This window comes from Temnothorax americanus, unplaced genomic scaffold, assembly GCF_048541705.1.
Source record: "Temnothorax americanus isolate GAGA-0224 unplaced genomic scaffold, ASM4854170v1 Scaffold67, whole genome shotgun sequence".
Classification (NCBI taxonomy): Eukaryota; Metazoa; Arthropoda; class Insecta; order Hymenoptera; family Formicidae; genus Temnothorax; species Temnothorax americanus.
Window position 1 is genome coordinate 76,734 of NW_027509789.1, and position 13,997 is coordinate 90,730.

Consider the following 13,997-nt stretch of genomic DNA (forward strand, 5'->3'; position numbering starts at 1 on the left):
CCGTCGCGTGAAACAACACGTGGAAACACTGGAAACGGCGCGTTTGTTCACGAGAGTAACATCAGTTCGTTCGCTTGCGCGAATGTGGTTATCGTTGCCCCTGGCGTGCGGGTCACTCACCTGACGACCATCGTACCGAGTCATTAAGGTAGTCGTCTCGTCAGGGCATGTATTAGATAAAGTTTTCGATTTCGGATTTTATATCAAATTATATGATCAGCTTTGCAGTCGATTTTTTCTGTGGCTCTTTACCGACTATTTACTCTAGAAAATCGATATCGAAAATCACAACTTTTGCATTACTTCATATTATACAGACGGCCGGAAAAAAAGGCTCTATCACGGTTTCAATCACATATTTTCGCATTTTTCGATTAGATGAAGTGAGAAGAAACATTGCTTTTTGTACATTAGATTTCGAAGAATCCGATGCAACCATAAAATATATAGTTTACCGGAGATTTTGCTGCTAATTTTTTAGTTTATTTTAGTGAAAATGCGGTAATCGAGCAGACATTTTTTGGTCGAAGTGAGGTTGGGAAGACTTGGCAACGCCGCCTGGCTAATCACTGTAGTTGCAGGTTATGGGGCTCGTCTTTCTTAGCCGAATTGGATAGTGATTGACACCCCTGTCATGCGTTTTGAAACCCTTTCTCAGTAATTGTCAACATTCAATCGAAAAGTATTTTTCTCACTTGTAACCTTTCTCGACGACTCGCATGATCAGCTGATCAAAACGGAGTCAAATGAGAAAAGTCACATAATTTGGAAAAAGTAACATACTTTGTCACGTATGAAATTTTACACCATAATTCATAAAATTATTTTTCTCTTAGCAAAAATTGCCTGAAATATATTTCTGAACGTGAAAACCTACAAACAGTCACATGACTAGCACGTAGCGAGACGCCTACCTTAAGGTAGCGCGGCCGGCAGCAGTCGTGCCGGAAACGCCGCGGCGCGCATTTCTTTTGTGTTGGTGATGCTCTCCGGATAGAGATGGATGCATTCGGTTCCCCGCGGCGCATTCCGCCAGTCGTGCGATAGCGATTGCTCCGCGAGGAACGTGGATCCCTTACCTATGATCGGGCTACGGTTCGTCTTATCTTTTCGTTTTTTTGGTTTATAAGAATATTATGAGAACTTGATAAATTTTTGTGTAACACGATAACACGATTCGATTATGTTTGAAGTGAATCGAGTTTGACTCGATGATTTTTTATTATTGAAAGATTTTCAATTACACACAATGCTATTTATTGGAAAATAATTGATGCTGCAGGTGCAGATAACCGATTAGTTTTAAGTATATTCCAGTTTTAATGTTATCCAAAGTTATATTTCTTTAATTAATTAATATTTTTTTAAATAATAATTTTATTAATAATGAAACATACATATGTATTTTGCGAGTGTCTCGGAATTGGAACAAGTATTTCACTAACTTTTAATAATTTTTGATAATAAATTATTTTTGGTTATTTTTATAATAAAAAACAATGAGAAAACGTACCTTGGTCAATTCATGACGCACAATTTGCGGATTTTTGTCAATGGTCACGCTAATACAGAGAGCATAGAGCGCTTCTTCGTGTCTTCCAAGCGCCGATAAAGCGATCCCTCTTCTATAATGTCCCTGAAGATATAAAGTAAAACTATTAAAAATAAAATATTATAAAAAGTTTTGTAATAAGCTTTATTTCTAAATAAAATTTATGTGCCGCAATAATTTAATAATAATCTTTATATAACTGCAGTAATAAGATCATAATAAAATTTATACTATTATATGCGAGGAGATATGTTAGTAAAATTAGCGTTGCTACTACTACAACATATTTTACATATACATATGTCACAAATTGATAAATCAAAGGTTGAGAGAAAAATAATATATTTTTAGATATTGGATTTTAATTAAAACATTTTGCCAAGTTGAAATTAGATAAAGGCTACTAAATCAAAATATATATGCATTTAGATTTAAAGCAGGCACGTTTTGCTGATACATGTACCGATCATATATGCATATATAAGCTTTGGTCCTGTATTTCCTCACCTTGCCCCAGTCTGGCCGCAATCTAACTGCATAATCAGCGTCCGTGAGAGCGGCTAAAGGCCTATTCAACAGGAGCAAGACGTGAGCCCTGTTGCTAAGGTGGAGCGGGCTGTTCGGTGCTGAAACATGAGAAAACAAGCTCGTAGAATGCCTACCGAATTGCGAACGAGTTCTGGTTTGAAACGCCTTAGGATTTGTTCTGTGAGAAATAATTGGAATAAATTTATTCTATCCTAAAGTGTTTTAAAAGCAGAGCAGGTATTTGATCAGTGAATGCTGTCTCATGACTAGTGACTAGCAGTATAATTCACACATTTCATATGGAACAATAGAGATGCAAAGTAGATATTTTGCAAATAAATTAATAAGGCATATATTTGGTAGCGCAATCGCTTGTTCTGGGCAACTTTTATTTATAATTTTACATGGCATATATTCATGATTTGATGCAATAATATTACACACTTGTATGACATTTAAATCAAATGAGCATTCGAAAGAGCATTGCGTCATTGACGCATACCTCGATGCATATTTTGCATAAGAATGCACTTATACGGACTTATCATCGTCTATAAATTCTGAGCGGTTTAAGAGTTTCTTTTTACGCGATTAGCAGTTTGGATTTGTTTAATTTCGTGGAAATTCGTCTCATAAAAAAGCGCCGTTTGTTTGCGGCGAAACACATTTCATAGAAGCGATCGCGGACGATGCCATCGGCCGATGCAGGCGGCGTCGGCGCGTCCTGCCATTGTGAGCAATGTCATTGCCTCCGAGGCTGGAGTCCCTTACTTGAAAATTTCCGACGCGCACGTCAATATCGCGAATGCTAAAAGTGTGTATATGTTTTATATTCTATGAAAAAATTAATTAGAAAAAAATGTGCTTCAAGCTCAAATAAACCATCATATAACTTGCCAGATTTTAACATTTTGAAAATTTTAATTATTGATTCTTTCCAAATTTCTGTATAAAGTTAAGTTTTAGATAATACAAAACTTTGAATGAGAAAAAAATTGCAGTAAAAAATTGTGAAATAAAAACGTATAGGATATAAACTAATTGCCTTTATTGCCTACAATAAAAATTTAAAATATCCAACATCAATTTTTTGAGTGTGTAAAAAATTAATTGGACCTTAAGATATATGCTTAAAGACAGCAGATCTAATATAAGAGAAGAAATATATATAATGTCTACATGAAACGGAAATTAAAATAATGAGATAACAAAGAGTTTGATCAAATTCTGTTTGTCAAATAAGAAGATTGTTGTGGAGAATACATTAATATTTACTTTTTTACTTACTTCTATATAGTATTAACATAAAACGTATAATATTTTGGATATTATATTATATCATATTTTGGACTACTTGAGAAATATTTTATAAATTTTATAATTATCTTAAAAATATATAAATATTTTGGAATAAAGTAAAAAAAGACAATATGTTTTATAAAGTTCTACCTCAATAGATATTGCAATTTTGAAAGCAATTGTTATATAATTACTTGTATAATGCGACGGCGACTTGCATAATCGCCTTAGTTTATCTATGCGTGTGCTTCTGTTTTCAGGATAAATAAGAAGCAGGATATGCTCATTAGTAATGATATACTTAGTCTACTTATGATCATAATGGATCTGCGATGTTGCTTAGAAGAATCTCCAACATTTGATATACTGAATTATAAATATATACGAAGAGCGATCCCCGTAAGTCGGCTTACGTAACTTGTCTTTAAATATTGCGACGCTTAAATTTAAAGACGCGACACAAAGAAACCTAATCATTGCGCGGACATTATTGCATGATAAGCCTCTTATGCTTATATCATAAAAATCCTGTTATCGTTGAATTACACGTGTAACATATTTAAGTTTATATTAGTGCCTTTACTATTGTATATACACCTTTACTTTTTAGTTAAACTTAACTTTAAATTTACATTAAGTGTGACTTTTGTCTTACAATTAGAATTATTAATCTTAAATTAATATTACATACTATCTCTTAAAATAGTAAAAAGAGTAGTAGGTAGTAGAAGTAGAAATAAATTAAATTCTCATAAATTCTTTTTAATTGAAAGAATTAATTTTGCGGTCGTATAAAATGTAAAATCAGAATTTACACGAAAATTACTTTAATTTATATTTCCGGTGCTATTATTACTGATGCATTGTGATAATTTATAAATACTTCATCGAGAAATCAAGTCGTGCTTCTGATTGCGTCGATTATGTAAGCACTCATGCGCGCCGCGATTAAATACGTGCAAAAGAAGGTAATTTTCTGCGTCAATGCTAAGCTGCAAGAAATACAACGGAATACCGACGAACAAGTTCATTCATTAGCGCGATCATTCTTCAAATACACTATAAAAAGCGCTTTTCCTGTCTGTTCGATTGAATGCCAAGGTCCGCCTCGGATGATCGATTGCTTGCTCACCGCGGGCAATCGACCCGATCGTTAGAACGCATTCTTCATAACGCGATTTCTCGTTATGTATTAGATTAAATCTATAAAATTAATACTACACAAGTCCTAATCAATCGCATGACAAGCACATGTTAAATTAAGCTGCTTCTTCCAAAAATATAGTTGGGACAAAACTTTTATTCAATGAGTATCTGAACTTTTGATATTTAAATAAGACGCGATGCGAAGATATCCAATTTACGCGGACATTGTTGTATAAACCTCTCTTATTCTTACGTTAAATTTTGAAGTATTGATGCTTGATTTAACATAATCGCTTTTATCTTCAGATTACAATGCGTTAATTAAACTAAATTTCTCGATATATCTTGAATCGCAAATTTACAAGAACTCAAAAATATTTATACTATTTAGAAAAAACTGTTTGAATATTCAGCATTTGTTAGTACAAAAATAGAATTTAATAGCAAATTGAAAACCAAGGCTATCATTTATTCTTAAAAAATCAAGTATAGTTTTGTATCTTCGAAATTCCTAAATTGCACGAAGATGCGCTGACGCACATCGAAAGGTTCAATGCCGCGTGCGCATCCAGGCGCGACAGACGGTTGCTGACCTTCGTTGGAAAGAAGACGAACAGTATGGAACGAGGGAAAAAGAGAGAAGAAGAGAGAGGACTGCCAGTGCCGAGTTCGAGAACCGAGTTAACGGAGCATCATATACGGAGCGTATATATTGTCAGCGCTCACGTGAAAATCGGAGCAAGAACTGTTGCTGCACATGTTGTCGAGCTTGTGCATTCTCGGCATTCCCGAGAATTGGAATCGTGACAGATAGCGTGTCATAAGGGAGTAAGAGTGTACGGATTGTTCAGTCTTCACGGATGATGAATGATAAATTAGTGAACGTTTTATTATCAAGGTACTTTTCTCTCAATATGCGAAAATTTGGCAGAAAATTATTCTCCTTTAAAGCTTGTGAAATGCTGTTAAATGTACCAAATATACTTCGAGAAACAATTAATGTTTAATGTGAACATGTAAATTTAATGACTCCATATAATACTTACATATATATTTCATATAAAAATATTAAAACTGAATAAAATTCTACTAAAAATCACTATACTTATTTATATTTTATATGCGTAGAACTAGAATACAAGTATATTATGTAATTTATTATATAAAAACCGTTATTTATATTCCGACGAAAGATTCTTGTTTTCACTTTTAACTAATAAAAAAAATAACAGATTTTTATTTTCAAGATATTGTCGACATATTCCCCATTCTTTCAGGCAATAAACTCGTCTAAAAAGTAAATTAATCGTTTTCAGCATGATATTGATCCATCCAATTCTCGCGTGATGCGGCGAACGTCCAATTTATGTGGAAATACTGCGACGATCTTCCTCTTGGTTGCATACGGAGCACGATATAACTGCATCCGGCCGGCCGCTGGCCAACCACGAAGGGAGAAGCCTCGGAAGAAACGAAAGGCGGGAAGGGAAAGAATACAGCTTAAACGGCCGCATCGCGAACGCGTCGCGCGGACTGAGCCGCGCCGGTCCTGCTGCCTGCTGCAACGGTCGACGCATCGTCGTTGCAGCGCGCAGCGGAGTAGACGTCACCCATGCCGACGCAGCGTGGCGCGGCGCAAACAGCCGCACGTTACGTAAAGGTCGGTCACCCGGCGCGTACTACTCTATCACGCCGCGCCGCGCGCCGCGCTGCGTCGCGCCGCCGGCACCGCCACCGCGGCCGTCACCGTCGTTGTTGCTGGCATCGCATCACTATTCACTGATGCTGCTTGCCGCGTGCAATTATCGTCTTCGTTTACGGAAACGGAAAGGTTGTCTCGATTTAGCGAGATCTCACAAAATAACCGTGGCTAATAATGAAATTTGAGTGTTACTTGCATGTAGAATTATTATCTTTGTTTTAGAAGTGAGAGAACATCGTAAAATAATTATACATAGAGAAGAGTCCCCTATTATGAGATACCATCATCTAATTGCGTGATTGCTGAAAGTTTATGTGCAGAATTAAAAACTGTAGTAGGCGAGATCGTGCACGCACGATCAAATAATGAATTTTCCACTAAATAGGTTTTACTCTAAGAGCAATAAGTTCATGATGAAACCAACAGATAGAACCTATTAGTTTAGCAAAAGCCTCGCTATCGCATATTAAGAGCCTATCTCATAATAGGGAACTTTCTTCTACTAATAATAAGATTTTAATCATTATAGTTGCACCACGAAGATATTAATGAGAAAATTGCACTAATCTCTACATTCTCCGTTTTATATAAGTATAATAATATTCTAAAAGAGGGCGGCGGTGTGGTCTAGTGGTAGAGCGCCAGACTCGTAATCTGAGGAACCAGGTTCGAGTCCACTAGAGCCATGAATCATGGAAAAGTTTTATTCCGAAAAAACCACGCCCCTCCGTGCAAGATGCGGAGAAAACTGGGCTTCGTCTTTCGGAAGAGACGTTAAACCGTTGGTCCAAAGAAGGAAACAGTAAGGTAATGGATGAATTGAAGGTTATAGGGTTGGGTACGTCCTTTCAAAACGCTCTTTAAAGGCCATTGCATGTAACAAATTTTTAGTCATAATCGTAAGGCCGTAAGAAAATAGACCAATCACACTCGATTATTCTTCGAGCTCAAGGAGAATAATCGACTGTGATTGGTCTATTTTCTTACGGCCTTACGATTATGACTAAAACTTTGTTACGTGCAATGGCCTTTAAGACCCCTTGGGGTATACAAAGTAAAATTCTTTATCCTTTTAATATTCTAAAAGATCTTTTACAGTTATAATAATGAGATTTATTTGCATAAAAGAATTTCTATCTTCGTGCATAGAATTGAGAAGATTGTTTTGTGTGTGTGTGTGTGTGTGTGTGGATTTTTAGTAGCACGTACGTTACAGAATAATTCTTATTGCGTTATAATAATCATATTACAGCATATAGTTTATATATATAGCTTAATAGAATTATCATATTTACTTGTGTATGAGAAAACTTTCGATGCAAAATTAAAGAATCTTTATAACAAGGTAGAATTTTAACTACGTATTTTATATTAATGCATGATAATTAAGAATGTAATTATTAACTTTCAAGAGAAGAATTTTGATACATTTGTTTTGTAATTTACCAACAAAGGTAATTTAATTATTATGCCATATATAAAACAGAAAAACTACATCTTTGTATTTAAAAATAAATAAAATAAAGTATGTACAGAAAAACAATATATTGCGCTATACGAGTTATCATTTTACTTATAAAATAGATCCAAAAAAGATTTCTTTTAAAATAAAATAATTATAAAACAATGGTGTTCAAAGATTACTATATGTATATCAATCATTCTTCATATATAGAAATAAAATAAAAAGAAAACTCGTTGAATAGTATGTGTGAGCTATTAAATTCGATGCAAACATCGAAATGCTTTATTTGAACCATTCAGCAGACACTAATGATGATACGCCAGAGAGAGCCAACGAGATGCACAATGTATCAACAGCGTATGACATCTCGTTGGTTATTTGTGTGCTGCGGGGGTCATGTAGACTTACTTATATATATATATATATATATATATATATATATCTTGTCTTTCTATTCTGGCAACGGCAACGATCAATAATGCTCCACGTGTCGTACGTGGTGGAACAAACGTACGCCGTAATTCCTCCACATGTCATCTGCCAAATTATTTGCAGGTATATTTCTCTTGGATGCGTCTTTTTGCATCATTTACGTTAATCGAGTGCTCGACCTTACCAGCAAATTAATGTGTGATAGTTCTACCTTTCGTGACCGAAATATAATTCTTATCAATAATTTTTTCTTTTTTTAGAGATGTGCGAGGTAAAAGTGCAATAAAAGCGTTTCAATAAACTTACGAAGAAAACTTATAAAACATATATATCAGTGAAAGATCATCACAGATGATAATAGAAATTTCTAAATTTGTACATAAGTAATTGTCAAATTTTATACATAAAGATTGTATATAATAAACAAATTATAAGTAAGTAAATAACAAACAATATTTGTTGACATAATAAAGAAACTATTAGGATAAATATAATGCAATAAAATTCTAATAATATCAATATAATTGATTGTTCGCTAATTGCACGACTTTATAATAATGTGTAATACATTTTTAATTTTTAATTAATATATATATATATATATATATATATATATATAAAATAAAAAGTAATTTAATACATGATAAGTCGTTTTATTTTCGACCCAACTGGCCAATTGAAAACAAATTGCACAACGTTTCGACCGAATTCCGGTCCTTATCAAGTGCTTTAGGTTACACCGATCCGCATAACAAATTTACATGCATCGTTGACGTGGTGTCCTGACAACGTCAAGACAAACGCAAAACTAAACAAAAGACAAAATAATACATTTAACAATAAAAAACTATACAAAATCGTCATAATATCGCGCTGGTCAAAAACAATAAATTAATTAACACTGTAAAAATCAGTTAAAAACTTACAATTCTTATGCGTTCCAAAACAAACGGTGAGATCAAAACGTCACAAGCCATATCGAGGCACAACGTCCGAACAGTAAGACAGTCAAAGCGAAATGAAATTGTCAAACATAATCCGCGGATAGCAAAAGGTGCTCTGGTGGAAAAAACGAGCAGAACCGAATATACAGGGCCGACTAAGTAATACCAATGACACGGTTATAAATAGATGGCAGGCTCTCAGTATCGTTTTGTAAATTGATTGTGCAATCATGTTTTTTAATGAAAAACATTTCCGATATTTCTTTTTTTTTTGAAATGTTTTTCTTTGTATAAAATTTTTGGATGCTGCCACTTAAAATCATGATTGTGTGCAAGACGGTGTTTGCTCACAACGGAATGATTATCTACATTTTTCCTGATATCACATCGATGTTCTTTGATACGTGTTTCTAAATGCCTTTTTGTCTGGCCAATATATACTGCATCACAATTTGCACAATCAATCTTATAAACTAACTCTGTCTGGCTGAGATTCGGCAACCCGTCCTTGCCCTTTCTAATGACACAGTCTAATCTCTTCGGGATGGTGTGAAGAACTCTAAAGTTCATGTCTCGCATTGTACGGCTAACGTTCTCGCTAAGACCCTTTATGTAAGGTACAGTAATGCACCTTCGAGGATCTTGGGCCACTTCGTTACTGACAGGATCATTGTTGTTACGATTTCGCAATTCACCAAGTCGGATTGTTTTGTTTATTAATACATATATTATTAATGTTGTAATATTGTAATAATACATAATGCAAATTCTAGCATTGCAGAAATCATAATACCATATATTGCTTAAATAATATATCTTAATTTTCTATTATATCTGAAACAATATATTTTCTGATTTTTTAACTAATTTTTAACTCTTTACATTCGATAAATTATTTTACTCAACTCATATTAGAAATATGTTATTACTTCCATCAAATTCCATCAAACTTTCTATTAAATTACTTTTATCACTATTTCTATTTCATATTAACAAATATTAACATGAAATAAAGTTTCTTATAAATAATTTCTTTTGTGCGATTTATATGATATTCACAAGAAATTTATGGAATTTGTGATCGCGCTAATTTCAAAAATATTGGTCGGAATTCTTATTTGAATATTGAAGTCTACAGTCATGATTTTATTAATTTGACCTCGTTTTACATTCAAGACATCACAAGATAAAATTAGATCGAAAGAAATAACAATTTTAAACGATTTAACGGAAATTTAGTTGCCCAAAATAACTCAAACATTCGATCCAGTGAGCAGTTCCAGTTCAGTTACGTAAGAACAAAATAATTCCTGATGGTATCATCACGGGCGGGTTGTTTGCCAAACTACAATTTAACATATAGGGTGTTCGATAAAACTTCGTCAGAATTGATTAAATGACAATGAATTTAATACATGTAATTGCAAACATTAGTTTTATTGCACTATTACTAATGTCACAATTAAAATTTAAAACTGTTGTACATAGCATATTATAGATTTTACAGCATTATTTTATTCTACATACAAAGATTTCGTTAGATTTGCTAATATTGTCTTTAGTAAAAAAATTATATAAAAAGTTATCAGTTGTTTTTTTAATCAAAAACCAATTATCAAATTTAATTTACAGTTATAACAGAATCTAGATAATAATTAAGCATTAATATGATAACATACGGAATATAACTTTGTTTAGTACTCTTTGTTAGTGCATCTTTATCTTTTTTTAACAAAATCCTGATTAATGAAATTTTTCCTCATTTCACGGTTTTTTCATTTTTAAGCAATATGTGTAGCCTTATGATCTGATATACACACATGCACACACACACACACACACACACACACACACACACACACACACATCATGCACAACTGAAATATTCTGCATAAGGGAGAAGAGGAGAAACAGAATTCATAATACACATAATAGCGACTAAATGAATATAAAAGTGAAAATTAGATAACCAAGCGAATTACGTGTAGGAAATTATTATCACCATATGACCGCGCAATTCCTCGAACGAGAGCACGGAAATTATTGTTTATCGCCGATACTGACGCACGTCTCGCCGGCGTGCCGTGCTCATTGTAAACGGTAATATTATGTAACGGCGGTTACATATATCTATATAATAGACGTCAGCGACGTATATAATGGACGATACCTAAAGACGTAGACTCGTCCTCGTCGAACGCCTACTGTTTCCTCGATAAATTCGATATCCGTTTTTATTGCGGACAATGATTGAAATATGCTGCCGTTAAGCAGCTGTATTTAACTGAATAGAAGTATAATTGAATTCTATGAAAATATACGCAACAAAATGTAAGGTATTTTAACATTTATTTTAGCATGATATAGTTTCTGAAGATGCTATATATGATTCTTGAACAAAAATAATAAAATTACACGCTCTGACAAATAATAAATAAATAATATATACCTAAATTAATTTTGTAACAATGTATGTTTTATTATTAATGTTATTTACATTATGTAACATACTTTGTACTAGTTATAATGTTGTTAGTCATAATTATAGTTTAATTTTAATTTTTCTACAAATTTCAAGTTTTTTATTTATTTAAACGTCACGCTGATTAATTTACAAAATTTTTATTTATATTTTACATATACATATAACAGATTTTGTGCACATATTTAGTTATAATATTACTTTATACATATTTTTTATAATATATTTTTATAAAGAGAGAAACAGAGAGCATGCTTACTTTAATTATATTTTATTTAGTCGAGACAATTGTTATTAAAAAATTCAGTGCGTCTTTTAATCTTTTATTTTATTTAATTTTAATGTAAAACAAGTATGTAAACAAGATGCATTTTACTATAAACATAATTTTTTTTATAATTTTTTTAGTTATATATTTATCTTTTTTAACAGCTTTACAATTTTTTGTGAAATTTATATCACATCGTGTCCCGCTTTTGTATCATGTAAGAATTTCTGTTCACTTTTGCTAGGTGCAATTACTATCGGGAATTATCTCTAGAAAGTGTCTCCAACTTTCTCTCGGCTACAGAAAGCGCCTCTCAGTCTTCGACATGCGATAGTAATAGTAACCTTCATCCGCGTGGTTTCGCGCATAGCCAAGGTGCCTTTTCATGGTCAAGTACCATATGCACAGCCGGTGATACTTCCGCTTGATCGAGTTTCCCGACTGTCTTCGACCTACTCTCTTTCAGAGACCTTGTTAATATATTCTTACAATTTCTTCTATCTTTGCTTTAAGCATGCTTAAGGATCTTTGCTTTAATTTTGTAGCAATAGTTAAATGACTTACAATTAGTCAAAACAATATTTTCATAAAAGAAAAATTCAATTATCAAATAATGCAAGGCTGAAAGTATGACATTTGAAAGTTATTTAATGTTTGCATCTAGATCTTTTTATCGATTTTAAAGTCTTGAAAAGCATAAAAAAATAACGAATCTAGTAAATGTAAATATAAAAAGTACAATGACGCATTGTATGTGCATAGATAAGATTCTGATATAGTCAACGCTGGAGATTAGAGAATGGTCATTGTTATATTTGATAATTATATGATACGCAAGAAGCTCGTGAAGTTCCTAAGTGTCGATAACATTTCGGGGAAATGCAATGCAGATAAGTATGTATTATTATATACTGATTATATATCAATATATATTATTATACTGATAAAATCAAAGCATGGGCGGGGATATGACATTTGTTCGATGTATAATTTATAATGTTTATCACATAGTTAAAATTCAAGGCGAGTTTATTTGGCGATACTAGAGACTCATAAAATTTATCAAATAAAGTTTTAAACAGTGTTGATAAAATTTCTGTTATCGTTATTACGTAAAATCATAAACTTACTTTACTTTATTGCGCCATTTGAAAGAAATAATGTATTTGCAAACTTGTTTTAGAATTAAATTTTACCTTTAAAATCTTTAAAAACCTTTTCTTTTATTAGGGTAGACCGGGGACAAAAGTAACATTTTGAGTTTAAGATTTTATAACAATTAAAATATAATATCTACGTAAAAAAGACCTGTACCTTTAGATGTAGAATTTATTTAACTACAAAATTATTTTGTGCTGAATTCAGTAATGTAACTAGAAAAAAAGTTATTATTGTTTAAAGAATATGAGGAATACTGTTACAACCGTCCCAACCCCCGGGACAATTGTAACAGCAGAAGGGGACGATTGTACCACATCATTTATAAACAAAATAATGGTTATTTAGTAGGTTTAATTAATCAATCTTACGAATTTAATGATAAAATAATTTGTTACATGAAAATATCAGTATTTTTTTACATTATAGCAAATAAAAACAAATAATACTGTTTTCTCAACTGAAAGACTTTATATAATCATATATATTTAAAAAATTAACCATAATAAAATAAAAAAGAAACAGAAATAAGCTCTCTCTCTGTCTTTCCTTCTAACATGAACATAAAAAATTTATAATATTATAAATATAAATCTAATATTAATATAAAAACTGAAAATAAAGGAATCACGCAAAAAAATCTATTTTTTTTTGTTTTTTAGCGGTAGCACGGCTAGATTTCTTTTTTTTTACATGACACAAGTCATACTTTTTGGCAGCCGCACGAATGGATAACTGACCCTTCATAACCTCTTCAAACGCCTGTTTGTATAAATTTACTTCTTTCGTGCCCCGTTGCGTTTTGCGTTTTCTTGTTCGCGGCATTCTACGAAGAAAAATACAAATAACATTGTAAAAAACAACACTAAAATAAGGCCAACCAAATGGGGTTAGGTTAAGTTGAAGTTGTCCCCGAGCAACGGTGACAATATTGTAACGCTACAACTGTCCCCAGGCATTGATGTTACAATTGTCCCCTAATGATATTTTATGATTCGAAGTAAATTTTTTACATAAATAT

The 13,997-nt window shown here is 32.5% G+C and overlaps 1 protein-coding gene and 1 long non-coding RNA gene across 2 annotated transcripts in view; one reads left to right on the plus strand and one right to left on the minus strand.

Annotated features, from left to right (window-relative positions):
• The window catches only part of LOC143905819 (LON peptidase N-terminal domain and RING finger protein 3), a 64,262-nt gene that overhangs the window by 17,579 nt on the left and 32,686 nt on the right, over positions 1-13,997 (minus strand). The window contains exons 2-3 of the mRNA XM_077421433.1: positions 2,060-2,178; positions 1,514-1,636 (exon numbers count right to left, since the gene is read on the minus strand). Coding sequence (XP_077277559.1) covers positions 1,514-1,636; positions 2,060-2,178 — 242 coding nt within the window. The remainder of the gene's footprint in view (positions 1-1,513; positions 1,637-2,059; positions 2,179-13,997) is intronic.
• Positions 4,457-7,113, plus strand: LOC143905825 (uncharacterized). The gene is made up of 2 exons (XR_013259337.1): positions 4,457-5,423; positions 5,842-7,113. It is a non-coding gene; the product is annotated as an uncharacterized LOC143905825 (long non-coding RNA).